Source organism: Vipera berus, assembly GCF_964194415.1.
Source record: "Vipera berus genome assembly, chromosome: 2".
NCBI classification, from domain to species: domain Eukaryota; kingdom Metazoa; phylum Chordata; class Lepidosauria; order Squamata; family Viperidae; genus Vipera; species Vipera berus.
The window spans coordinates 272,944,281-272,956,807 of NC_138203.1; the positions used below are offsets into that span (position 1 = coordinate 272,944,281).

Below are 12,527 nucleotides of genomic sequence, written 5' to 3' on the forward strand. Positions count from 1 at the left end.
TTTTGACTTTGGTCGCAAGCCTTAGTTCATTTTGAGCCTTAGCTTTCCTCACTTCATCTTTTCAGGCACGGGCTATTTGCTGATATTCTGACTTAGTGATGTGCCCCTCTTTCCAATTCTTATACTTGTCCTTTTTATCTTTCAATTTATCAGAGAGTTCTTTATGCAGCCATGCTGGTTTCTTTTGAGGGCTGTTATTTTTCTTCTTTGTTGGTATTGTACTAGACTGGGCCTTTACTATCTCACTTTTCAAAATTTCCCAAGCTTCTTGAGTTGTTTTCCCCTTTAGGATTCTCATCCATGGAATTCTTCCCATGGTCTCTCTAAATTTATTGAAAATAGCTCTTTTAAAGTCCAAGACTCTAGTTTGGCTGTGTTCTATTGCTTGTGCCTCCAGAATGTTGAATTCCAATATTGCATGATCACTTTGTTGCTCTTCTCTGTACTCTTTCTAGATTCTCAACATCGTTTTTACATCGTGGTGAGCAAAACTGGATGCAGTATTCCAAGTGTGGTCTTACTAAGGCAGGGGTGTCAAACTCAATTTCATTTAGGGCCACATCAGCATTATGGTTGCCCGGGGGCGGGGCAGGTGGGTGTGGCCAGGTGGGCATGGCCAAGTGGGTGTTGCCGGGCGGGCGTGGCCATCTCAATGCTGCTCACTCAGCGCAGCTGACTCTTGGCTTCCATGTTTGCTAACTTAATGTTTTGTAGCATCATACCAGCAAAGTTTTGATTTTAATTTAATTTTCATGAATAAAATACTGTCCGGATTCATACACTCTGGGAAGTGATGGATTATTTAATACATGAAGTACCAAATGAGCAATTAGCTGCATGTAGACCATCAGGCTACTTCATAAATCATGGTTCAAAAATCCGAATGATTAAAGACTAAGAAATATCATTATGTCTAAACACATTATACAGATCCTGCCTCTAGTGTCCCACAATAAACCTTAAAAGTGGGACTTTAATTCTAAGTTAAGGTGGTGACTTTGTCAATTGCAGATAGTCCTCGACTTACACCATTTCATTTTGTGACTGTTCAAAGTTGCAATGGCACTGAAAAACTTATGTTTTTCACACTTATGACCATCACAGTATCCCTATACCCATATGATCAAAATTCGGATAGGTGGCAACCGGCTCATATTTAGGAGAGTTGCAGCGTCCCAGGATCACATAATCACCTTTTGCAACCTTCTGACAGGCAAACTCAATGGGGAAGCCAGATTCACTTAACAACTGTGTTACTAATTTAACCACTTTAACAATTGTGGAAAAAAGGTCGTAAAATGGGGAAAAACTCATTTAACAATGGTCTCACTTAGCAACAGAAATTTTGGGCTCAATTGTGGTCATAAGTCAAAGACTACCTATATTGGCAAAATAACTTCAGTTTTACACAGAAAAAAACCCAATGCATAAAAGTAGGTCATGTTTGGACTATCTCATGAGTTGTTCAACCATCACAGAAGTCTCTATACTGGGATCTACTCTTTAAATTTATGCAAGTTACCTCTTCCAGGATCTGGGCCAGGCCAGCCGGGCGCCTCCGCTTGCCCACTTTCTTGCCCTCAGCAGCGAGTGGCCCAGGAGCCCGCGTGCCAGAGCAGCTCGGCAGAGGAGCCAGAGTGGCTCCACTGCTGGGGGCATGTCTCGGCCAGGGCGTTGCAGGATCGGGCCTTGTGTTTGACATGTCTGTACTAAGGCATTGTAAAGTGGTATTAGTACTTCATGTGATCTTGATTCTATCCTTCTGTTAATGAAGCCTAGCAGTGTGTTGGTTTTTTTTGCAGCTGTAGCGCACTGCTGTGTCATATTTAAGTGGATCATCCACGACAGGGGTGTCAAACCGCTGGCCAGACACGTCACAAGGAAACCGCGCCCACCCCATGGCTGGCAATGGGGGAAAAGCTCCAATATGTCACACAACGTCAAATGACGTCAGGAGTTTGATATGTCTGGTCCACTAGGAGTCCGAGATCCCTTTCAGTTATTACTATTGAGCAAGATACCACCTATACTACACCTGTGCATTTGGTTTTTCTTGCCTATATGTAGAACCTTATTTTTTTCACCACTGAATTTCGTTTTGTTAGATAGTGCCCAATGTTCAAGTCTGTCAAGATCCTTCTATATCTTAAGCCTATCTTGTGAAGAGCACTGGGCCTAAAACACAGCCCTGGCGCACCCCACTACACACTTCCCTCCATATAAATGCAGTTCCATTGAAGACCACACACTGAGTAAGGACCACACACACTTTTTTATTGCTTTTAACTTTGTAAGCACGGAGCCCCCTTGTGGCGAGACAGGCAGCAAATAAAAATAGTAAATAATATTTTGATGTTTTTCTGCCATTCTTTAAATTAGTGCTTTTCAACCTGTTGTACTTGTACCACTGGTGGTACTTTGGCAGTAGGCAGGTATAACACGTACGGTGGGTTGAAAAGCCGTGTAAAAAAAAGGGAGGGGGAATGGAAAAGTGTGCCGGGGGATGAGCTGAACTGGTGGCACACCACACAGGCCTGTGAGAGGGTCAGTTGGAGCTACGGTGTTGCCAGGGCACTGCTGAGTGCCCAGGATCACCAGTGGGGCTCCATTTGATTGGCCCTTCTGGAAGTTGCCTCAGGGAAAGGACTCAGCTGCAACTACACCAAACAGAAGAGGAGGGGGGGGGAGAGGAAAGGATACAAAGGGACGTTTTGGAGCGAAAGAGAGAGAGAAAAAAACCAATGGGGAAAGAGAACGGGACACAGAGACGGAGAAGAGAAGCTTCTTTAAGACAAGGAGAGGGAGAGAAGGGGATAGAACAGTGCAAAGATTAATGGCAGAGAAAGAAGCACAAATTTTCTATTTAAAGTGTGGTAAGTGGGTGTGTAGACAGTCTTCAACCTACAACCAGAATTGAGCCCAAAATTGATGTTGCTAATGGAGAAATTTGTTAAATGAGTATTGTCCCATTTTATGACTTTACAAGCCCCACTTGTCAGGTGAATCACTGAAATTGTTAGGAATAGAGATTGTAACTCTTCTCCGGATGTCCTTTTCCCACTGACTGTTCAGTGATCATTTCTGCATCCAGATTATTCCAGTTGGAAAATAACAAGCATGGAACACTGGAATGTTATTCAGTTTTTGAACTGGAGGCGGTTGCAGCTCATAATCCTTTGCAGCATGACAGCTCTCCTTTCCCTTTTCAGAGGATAAAATGTAAGCTGAAGAAGGCTCAGATCCTTGGAATCCAAAGTTCATTTAGCCAGCCTAGTTCAGGAGTTGCCCCTAGAACACCTTTTGATGGGGGACATTTTCAGCCAGTCTCTTTGAGAGCAAAAGAGAAGCATGCTGAGTAGCCCAGTGCTACTTTTGGTAATGAAGCTCTTTCCACATTCCGTGCATTTCTACAGCTTGTCCCCAGTGTGGATCCTTTCGTGACATTTAAGCTGATGTTTCTGGGTAAAGGTCTTTCCACATTCCATGCATTTATACGGTCTCTCCCCAGTGTGGATCCTCTCATGAAGTTTAAGAGCTCCTTTCCGGGTAAAGGTCTTTCCACATTCCATGCATTTATAGGGTCTCTCCCCTGTGTGGATCCTCTCATGAAGAATAAGAGGTCTTTTCTGGGTAAAGGTCTTTCCACATTCCATGCATTTATACGGTCTGTCCCCAGTGTGGATCCTCTCATGAAGTCTAAGATGTCCTTTCTGGGTAAAGGTCTTTCCACATTCCATGCATTTATACGGTCTCTCCCGTGTGTGGATCCTTTCATGACATTTAAGAAGTTCTTTCCGGGTAAAGGTCTTTCCACATTCCATGCATTTATACGGTCGCTCCCCAGTGTGGATCCTTTCATGACATTTAAGAAGTTCTTTCCGGGTAAAGGTCTTTCCACATTCCATGCATTTATATGGTCGCTCCCCAGTGTGGATCCTCTCATGAAGAATAAGAGCTCCTTTCTTGGTAAAGGTCTCTCCACATTCCATGCATTTATACGGTCTCTCCCCTGTGTGGATCCTCTCATGAAGATTAAGATCTCCTTTCCGGGTAAAGGTCTTTCCACATTCCATGCATGTATACGGTCTCTCCCCTATGTGGATCCTTTCATGAAGTTTAAGATATTCTTTCTGGGCAAAGGTCTTTCCACATTCCATGCATTTATACGGTCTCTCCCCTGTGTGGATCCTCTCATGAAGATTAAGATGTCCTTTCTGGGTAAAGGTCTTTCCACATTCCATGCATTTATATGGTCGCTGCCCACTGTGGATCCTCTCATGAAGAATAAGAGGTCCTTTCAGGGTAAAGGTCTTTCCACATTCCATGCATTTATACGGTCTCTCCCTTGTGTGCATCCTTTCATGACATTTAAGATGTCCTTTCTGGATAAAGGTCTTTCCACATTCCATGCATTTATACGGTCTCTCCCCTGTGTGGATCCTCTCATGAAGATTAAGATCTCCTTTTTGGGTAAAGCTCTTTCCACATTCCATGCATTTATATGGTCTGTCCCTAGTGTGGAATCTTTCGTGACGATTAAGTTCTCTTTTCTGGTTAAAGCTCTTTCCACATTCCATGCATTTATATGGTCGCTGCCCAGTGTGGATCCTCTCATGAAGAATAAGAGGTCCTTTCTGGGTAAAGGTCTTTTCACATTCCATGCATTTATATGGTCGCTCCCCAGTGTGGCTCTTTTGGTGGTAATTAAGAAGACTGTTGCTAATGAAACTCTTTCCACATTCCATGCATTTATACGGTCTGTCCCCAGTGTGGATCCTTTCATGACGATTAAGATCTTTTTTCTGGGTAAAGGTCTTTCCACATTCCATGAATTTATACGGTCGTTCCCCAGTGTGGATCCTTTGGTGGTAAATAAGATGACATTTGTTACTGAAACTCTTTCCACATTTCATGCAGACTTTCCTCTTTTTGCTCAGACTGCAATCCCCCCCAGTTTTTACAGAGGTATTTGGTTTCTTTGAAGTAGAAGCGAAGGAGTTATTCTCCATAGTTTTTAGAGGCATGCATGTTTTTTTTAGTCTGGTTTCTGCCATAGTTATGTAATTTGAATTCAAGTTTTCTTTTTTTCTGTATTTTTCTTTTCTCATTTCTTTTTGATCTTGCTTGGATAGGAAGCCACAAATACCAAGAAAAGTGGATGGCTTCTCCCTTCCATTTTGTGGCTGTTTTCTCCTTAGCATTTTGGTGTCCCTCTGATGGCGAAGGATCACTTTTATTTTATTCTTCTCTATTTCGAGTAGATATAACATTGCCTCCTTGTCGTTCTCATTCACAGACACATCATCTGCATGCGGGGGGGGGGAATGAAAATTAATATTCTGATTAAAATTTAGAAGGGTCCCACTCAAAAACATACCAATCTGCATTCCAAGTTTAGTACAATCCATTTGGCTAGCCAGGATGTGATATCTCCAAATTGTTATATAGGAGAATCTTCATCACATAGAAATAATGTTGTCATCTAAAACACAGATTAAAGCATTAGTGTTGAATCAGTCAATCTGTTCAGTCACTTCAATGGGCTATCTAGGATCTTTCTTAATTCTATGGTGAATGTTTCTGCCACGACCTTATAGCGAATTGAACTGTGTGCCCTTACCCAGAGCAGCCATATTGACGGTAACCTCCTGCATGACCTCTATGCACAAGGCCTTCTGCCCAGAATCTAGCAGCCTCCATTCCTCATCTGTGAAGTCCACAGTCCCCTCCTCAAAGGGATCAGTGTTCTAGAAAGAGAAAAAAGTAGACAATCCCAGGAAACAGTTGAAAGTTCTCTGTCTCAATGCACACAAGGGAAAACACAGAGTTGCAAGAGCCAAATGAACATTCAGGATGGATTCATGTCATCTTGTCCACATAGTCCATGGGGCTGGGAAGTTGCACCTTAACAAATCACGGCTTAGTTGCTTCCAGGTTGCAGAATTGAACATAGCCAAGGTTGAACAACAGTTTTATTGTTACAGCCACTTAGTGTTGACTTACTGGCATATCCTTCATGTGCTGTATTTTTCTTGGTATACTTACAGACACATTACAAGGGAGACAGGTGGCATAAATATTTAATAAACTAAATAAACACTTCTCAGGTATGTTTATTCCCACTGTTATAGTTTCAATTCATGGGCTTCATTTCTAACTATTTTAGGCACTTTTCTTAATAGCATTAAGAAATATTAAATTCTTTCAACAATTAAATTTCATTTCTAACAAAAGGTTCCTGCCTATGAATTGTCGCATTTCAATTTCCAGCACAATCTTGAAAGCCAAATGTGGGTGGACACTGTGTTCAAGTCCACATAGACTCAGCTTTTGGTATTAAACACAGCTCCTGAATGGATGGAGCTGGAACACTACTGTTCTCAGAAGAAACCTGCACCTACCTGGCAAGGTGGCCAGAATTGGGTCCTCCTGTAAATCACCTCTTGAATAGAGCGGGATTGATCTACTCTGCCCCAGAGCTCTGTTGAAATCTCCCCTGTGAACAGCTCCTGCATTTGAAGAACAACCTGATTTATAATCCATTTTCAAAGGACAATATCTATGATAGTTCACATTCCTTACATTTTGCTTTCCCCAACTGAAATCAGAGACACTTCAGGGACTCTGCATGTGACTTATATTTCTGAGTAAATGGGAGTTAAAACAGCAGGCTGTGTTTTTAAGTAGATAAACTGTAAGGGTGTGTTAATCAGTTTGTTTCTCTTACTATTGTCGTATTCTAGGGGTATCAGAGGCCATTCACATAATCCAGTTCCTTCCCCTTATCTAGATTCAGATAGCACAGATCAGAACCTAAACACTGATTATTATGAGATAAATGGATAACATCACAAAGGACACAGAGCTGTAATGGAAGAGAAATGTTAAATTAGGAAACATTTACCTCAGGAATAAAAAATTATTCAAATGTGAGTAATTCCAGAAAAGGCTGCAGTCATATTTTAGTCCTATTGCAGATATAGCTAGATCGCTAATCTTTTCTCTCCCCCCCCCCCCATGGAGCTCCCGGGATGAAGCCCCCCCCCCGCCTCCTCACCTGCCCCTTTCCCGGCTCTTCCCGCTGAGCTTGGCTGAGGAGGAAGCCTTCGGCCAGGGCCACCGCCTGCGAACAGCTCTCGGCTCCGCACTCCCTCACCCAGCTCGCCATCTCCGCGGGCAGCAGGGCCAGCAGCTGCTCCAGCACCACCAGGTCCAGCATCTCCCCTTTGCTGCTCCTCTCCGGCCGCAGCCACTGGCGGCACAGGCGGTGAAGGCGGCTGCAAAGCTCCCGGGGCGTCTCGGCCTCCTGGCGGCAGCCGTCGAGACCGCGGAAGCGCCGGCGGTGGATCTCTGGGCTGAGGGCGGCCTCCATCCCTGGGGATCCCTTCGGGTCTCCTGCTCGAGGGCAGTCCGAAATGTCCCTCAGCCCCTCCGCAGCCCCTTCTCCGGTGTGCAGGAGGGAAGAAATGGCTCTCCGCTCACTCGGGCTTTACCCGCCTGAGGAGACAGCGGTCTTCAAAGTCGGCCCTTTAATGACTTCTGGACTTCAACTCCCAGAATTCCTCAGACAGGCACGTTTGAAGACCCCTGCTCAACAAGAAGCCAGAACGAGAGATATGTGCTTCCTAGAGGGGATCTGATAGAAGAGAATGAAAGGGGACCTTCCTTTTCCGGCCTCCCGGAATCTCTACGTCGCTGCCCTTCTTCCGAGGGGGGCGGGGTTTGCCGAAAGGAGGGCGGCGGAAACGGAGGCTGGGGCGGCGATGCCTGCAAAGGGCGGGGAAGGACTGATGATCTCGGCGTCGCCCTCTTCATCGGCAGCTTGCTGCTGCCCGGGTCCTGCGCTCTGCAGGAAAGTTGGGGAGCCTCCGCTGAAAGTTGGGGCTCTCCTTGGTCTCTGGCTCCAGCGCAGGACGAACGGAACAATCTGTGAAAAGCTTGAAAAGCCCTGCTTTAACTGTTACATCACTTGAGAGAATAGGTTTTGTCTGGAACAAAAATAATGTTCAAGATAAATCTCTCTTCTTAATCATAGAAATTGTCGCCAACAACTGTAGCTTTTCCCTCTTTATCGTATCTTCAATTTCAACCCATACCTTAACGTAATTATTTTGAAACAACATGAAGTTCATATTTGTCAGATTAACACCCACGTATTTTACTGTTTATTCAATCTCAAAACCTGATTTTTTTATCATTTCTGTTTCACCTTCTATTTATTTTGGTAACATCTTGTTTATTAGTGTTATAAATTTCAAAATTATTTTTATTTTTCCTCTTGTTATTTTCTGGAGTAGAAAGGTTATCCAGCTGATCAATTGACCCTGTCCTTTGGTAGAATTCCCCCCCCCCCACCGCAGTTCTTGCCATTTGACAAACACTCCACATTCCTTCGTTCCTGGGTATACTAATTTGGAATACAAAGTTTCCCCCCCCCAATATTTTGTCAACTTCTGGGTTTTGCCCAATTTAATGGTGCATTCTGTTTGATATGGGTGTTGTCATTTTATTTTACATAAATATCCAGATTGCAGTCGTGATTTTTCTCTTAAAATGTACATAAGCCCTGCTCAGCACAACCAGTACCTAATGCTCATCCCATGCTTGAATTTTTCTGCGAATTTCTAATGTTAACTGAAGATAACAAATTCTATTCAAAATATAGTCTGCATTCTATGACATGTTCCTTTCTTGTGATTAAAGGGGCTCTCCTTGGCCTCTGGGTCCAGCACAGGACGGATGGAACAGAGTAGCCTGGTAGCCCCTTTTCCCACTGACCCCTTTCCTTGCAAAACGAGAGCTTTTTGAGTGCACCCGCCTCCATCACATGCAAAGACTGGTGCAGGAGAGAAATCGGGGAGGGCGACAGGAGGGGAAGGCAGGTTAGATCTGCGGCTGTGAACGAGGGGGGGGGGAAGCCTTGCCCTCTGCCTCGCCCTGGAGGTTGGCAGGATGCCTGGAGCAGAGAACTTCCTCTCCTCTATGCTCCCTTCCTGGAGATGAGACTTGCTCTCTAGGCGTAAAGCGTTTCTCCCACTGGTTCGTTTGCAGAAGTGAGCCTAGAGGACCGAGAGTTTTGGTTTAACGGAGCGGGAACCGATCCCCTCTTTTTCTATGTCTCTGTTTAAATACTCCTCTGGAAATCGTGAAAGATCATCTTGGAGTAAATCTTACCTATCTGATTAATCAATACTCATTTGATGGCCCATAATCAATTTATCAAGAATTTGTATAACTAAAGATCAAGAATAAGCTAAACAAAATTCTTAATTTCATATGATAACTAAATAGACTTCTCAGAATAGCAATTTGCATATGTTTTACACAGGAATTATACTTTTCTCCTTTACATGTTGAATCTAGTAGCAAAATTGGTTCTTACCTCACCCCCAAATTTAAGCACTTGTTATTGGAGGTCTTTCTGGTCAAATATTACTGGTAGTTTGTAATTTTTTTGTTGTTAGCTGCGAAGTCGTGTCCGACCCATCGCGACCCTATGGACAACATTCCTCCAGGCCTTCCTGTCCTCTACCATCTTCTGGAGTCCATTTAAGCTCGCGCCTACTGCTTCAGTGACTCCATCCAGCCACCTCATTCTCTGTCGTCCCCTTCTTCTATTGCCCTCGATCTTTCCCAGCATTAGGCTCTTCTCCAGTGAGTCCTTCCTTCTCATTAGGTGGCCAAAGTACTTGAGTTTTAGCTTCAGAATCTGGCCTTCTAAAGAGCAGTCAGGATTGATCTCCTCTAGGACTGACCGGTTTGATCGCCTTGCAGTCCAAGGGACTCGCAGGAGTCTTCTCCAGCACCATAGTTCAAAGGCCTCAATTCTTTGGCGCTCAGCCTTTCTTATGGTCCAACTTTCACTGCCATACATTGCAACTGGGAAGACCATAGCCTTGACTATACGCACTTTTGTTGACAGGGTGATGTCTCTGCTTTTTAGTGTGCTGTCTAGATTTGCCATGGCTTTCCTCCCCAGGAGCAAGCGTCTTTTAATTTCTTGGCTACAGTCCCCGTCTGCAGTGATCTTGGAGCCCAGGAAAATAAAATCTGTCACTACCTCCATTTCTTCCCCATCTATTTGCCAGGAATTGAGAGGGCCAGATGCCATGATCTTGGTTTTCTTAATGTTAAGTTTCAACCCAAGTTTTGCACTCTCCTTCTTCACCTGCAACAAGAGGCTCTTTAGTTCTTCTTCACTTTCTGCCATTAGAGTGGTATCATCTGCGTATCTTAGGTTGTTGATATTTCTTCCGGCAATCTTAATTCCAACTTTTGATTCATCTAGCCCTGCCTTTCTCATGATGTGCTCTGCATATAAGTTAAATAGGCAGGGCGACAGTATACAGCCTTGCCGGACTCCTTTCCCAATTTTGAACCAATCAGTGGTTCCGTGTCCAGTTCTCACTGTTGCTTCTTGACCCGCATATAGGTTTCTCAAGAGACAAATAAGATGGTCTGGTACTCCCATCTCTTTAAGAACTTGCCACAGTTTGTTGTGATCCACACAATCAAAGGCTTTAGCATAGTCAATGAAGCAGAAGTAGATGTTTTTCTGGAACTCCCTAGCTTTCTCCATGATCCAGCGTATATTGGCAATTTGATCTCTAGTTCCTCTGCCTCTTCGAAATCCTGCCTGTACTTCTGGTAGTTCTCGATCCACATACTGCTGAAGTCTAGCTTGTAGGATTTTAAGCATGACTTTACTAGCATGAGAAATGAGTGCAATGGTGCGATAGTTTGAACATTCTTTGGCACTGCCTTTCTTTGGAATTGGAATGTAAACTGATCTTTTCCAATCCTGTGGCCACTGTTGAGTTTTCCAAATTTGCTGGCAAATTGAGTGTAGCACTTTTACTGCATTGTCTTTTAAGATTTTGAATAGCTCAGCTGGAATACTGTCACTTCCACTAGCTTTGTTGTTGCTCAGTTTTTCTAAGGCCCACTTCACTTCACATTCTAGGATGTCTGGCTCGAGGTCAGTGACCACCTCATTGTGATTATCAGGGACGTTAAGCTCATTCTTGTATAGTTCTTCTGTGTAATTTTGCCACCTCTTCTTAATCTCTTCTGCCTCTGTTAGGTCCCTGCCATTTTGGTCCTTTATCATGCCCATTTTTGCATTAAACGTGCCCTTCATTTCTCCAATTTTCTTGAAAAGATCTCTGGTCCTCCCTATTCTATTGTTTTCTTCTATTTCTTTGCACTGTTCATTTAAGAAGGCATTCTTATCTCTTCTAGCTATTCTCTGGAATTCTGCATTCAATTGGGCGTATCTTTCTTTTTCTCCCTTGCCTTTCGCTTCCCTCCTTTCCTCAGCTATTTGCAAAGCTTCCTCAGACAGCCATTTTGCTTTCTTGCATTTATTTTTCTTTGGGACGATTTTGGTTGCTACCTCTTGTACAATGTCGCGAACCTCTGTCCATAGTTCTTCAGGCACTCTGTCTATCAGATCTAATTCCTTAAATCTATTTGTCACCTCTACTGTATATTCAACAGGGATATGATTTAATTCATACCTGAGTGGCCTAGTGCTTTTCCCTACTTTCTTCAGTTTAAGCCTAAACTTTGCAAGGAGAAGCTCATGGTCTGAGCCACAGTCAGCTCCTGGTCTTGTTTTTACTGACTGTATAGAGCTTCTCCATCTTTGGCTGCAGAGCATATAGTCAATCTGATTTCTGTGTTGACCATCTGGTGATGTCCATGTGTAGAGCCGTCTCTTGGGTTGTTGGAAAAGAGTGTTTGCTATGACCATCGCATTCTCTTGACAGAATTCTATCAGCCTGTGCCCTGCTTCATTTTGCACTCCAAGGCCAAACTTGCCTGTTATTCCAGTTATCTTTTGGCTTCCTACTTTAGCATTCCAATCCCCCATGATGATAAGAACATCATTTTTTGGTGTTAGTTCTATAAGGTGCTGTAGTGCTTCATAGAACTGGTCAATTTCATCCTCTTCAGCACTGGTGGTTGGGGCATAGACTTGGACTACTGTGATATTGAATGGTTTGCCTTGGATTCGAACTGAGATCATTCTGTCATTTTGAGGATTGTATCCCAGTATTGCTTTTCCTACTCTTTTATTGACTATGAAGGCTACTCCATTTCTTCTGAAGGATTCTTGCCCACAGTAGTATACCTGATGGTCATCTGAATTAAATTCACCCATTCCTGTCCATTTTAGTTCGCTGATACCTAAGATGTCAATGTTCAGTCTTGTCATCTCTTGTTTGACCACGTCCAGCTTTCCTTGATTCATGGATCTTACATTCCAGGTTCCTATGGAGAAAAAATCTTTACAGCATTGGACTTTCCTTTCACCACCAGACACATCCACAGCTGAGCGTCCTTTCGGCTTTGGCCCAGTCGCTTCATTCTTTCTGGCGCTACTAGTACTAGCCCTCTGCTCTTCCCCAGTAGCATATTGGACGCCTTCCGACCTGAGGGGCTCATCTTCCAGCGTCATATCGTTTTGCCTTTTGGTACTGTCCATAGGGTTTTCATGGCAAAGATACTGGAGTGGGTTGCCA

At 43.8% G+C, this 12,527-nt stretch overlaps 1 protein-coding gene across 2 annotated transcripts; it reads right to left on the reverse strand.

Moving 5' to 3' along the window:
- Positions 1 to 719: 719 nt before the first annotated feature.
- On the reverse strand, positions 720 to 6,953 carry LOC308664622 (uncharacterized protein). 2 transcript variants are annotated; one of them, XM_081322027.1, is made up of 4 exons: positions 6,728 to 6,952; positions 6,402 to 6,509; positions 5,621 to 5,747; positions 720 to 5,305 (listed from the first exon to the last, which is right to left on the reverse strand). In XM_081322027.1, the coding sequence occupies exons 3-4, from the start codon at positions 5,652 to 5,654 to the stop codon at positions 3,408 to 3,410; spliced, it is 1,932 nt and encodes a 643-aa protein (XP_081178153.1). In that variant the 5' UTR covers positions 5,655 to 5,747; positions 6,402 to 6,509; positions 6,728 to 6,952; the 3' UTR covers positions 720 to 3,407. The 2 variants fall into 2 exon arrangements, with proteins under 2 accessions (XP_081178153.1, XP_081178152.1); XM_081322026.1 differs by having other exon boundaries at positions 6,402 to 6,953.
- Between the last annotated feature and the right edge of the window lie 5,574 nt (positions 6,954 to 12,527).

Coding starts and splice junctions, on each gene's coding strand:
- LOC308664622 (XM_081322026.1), bottom strand. CDS start 6,515: ATGCAGGAGCTGTTCACAGGGGAGATTTCAACAGAGCTCTGGGGCAGA. Junction 5,748..6,401: donor AATTCTGGCCACCTTGCCAG/GTAGGTGCAGGT, acceptor TTCTCTTTCTAG/AACACTGATCCCTTTGAGGA. Junction 5,306..5,620: donor CGTCAATATGGCTGCTCTGG/GTAAGGGCACAC, acceptor CCCCGCATGCAG/ATGATGTGTCTGTGAATGAG.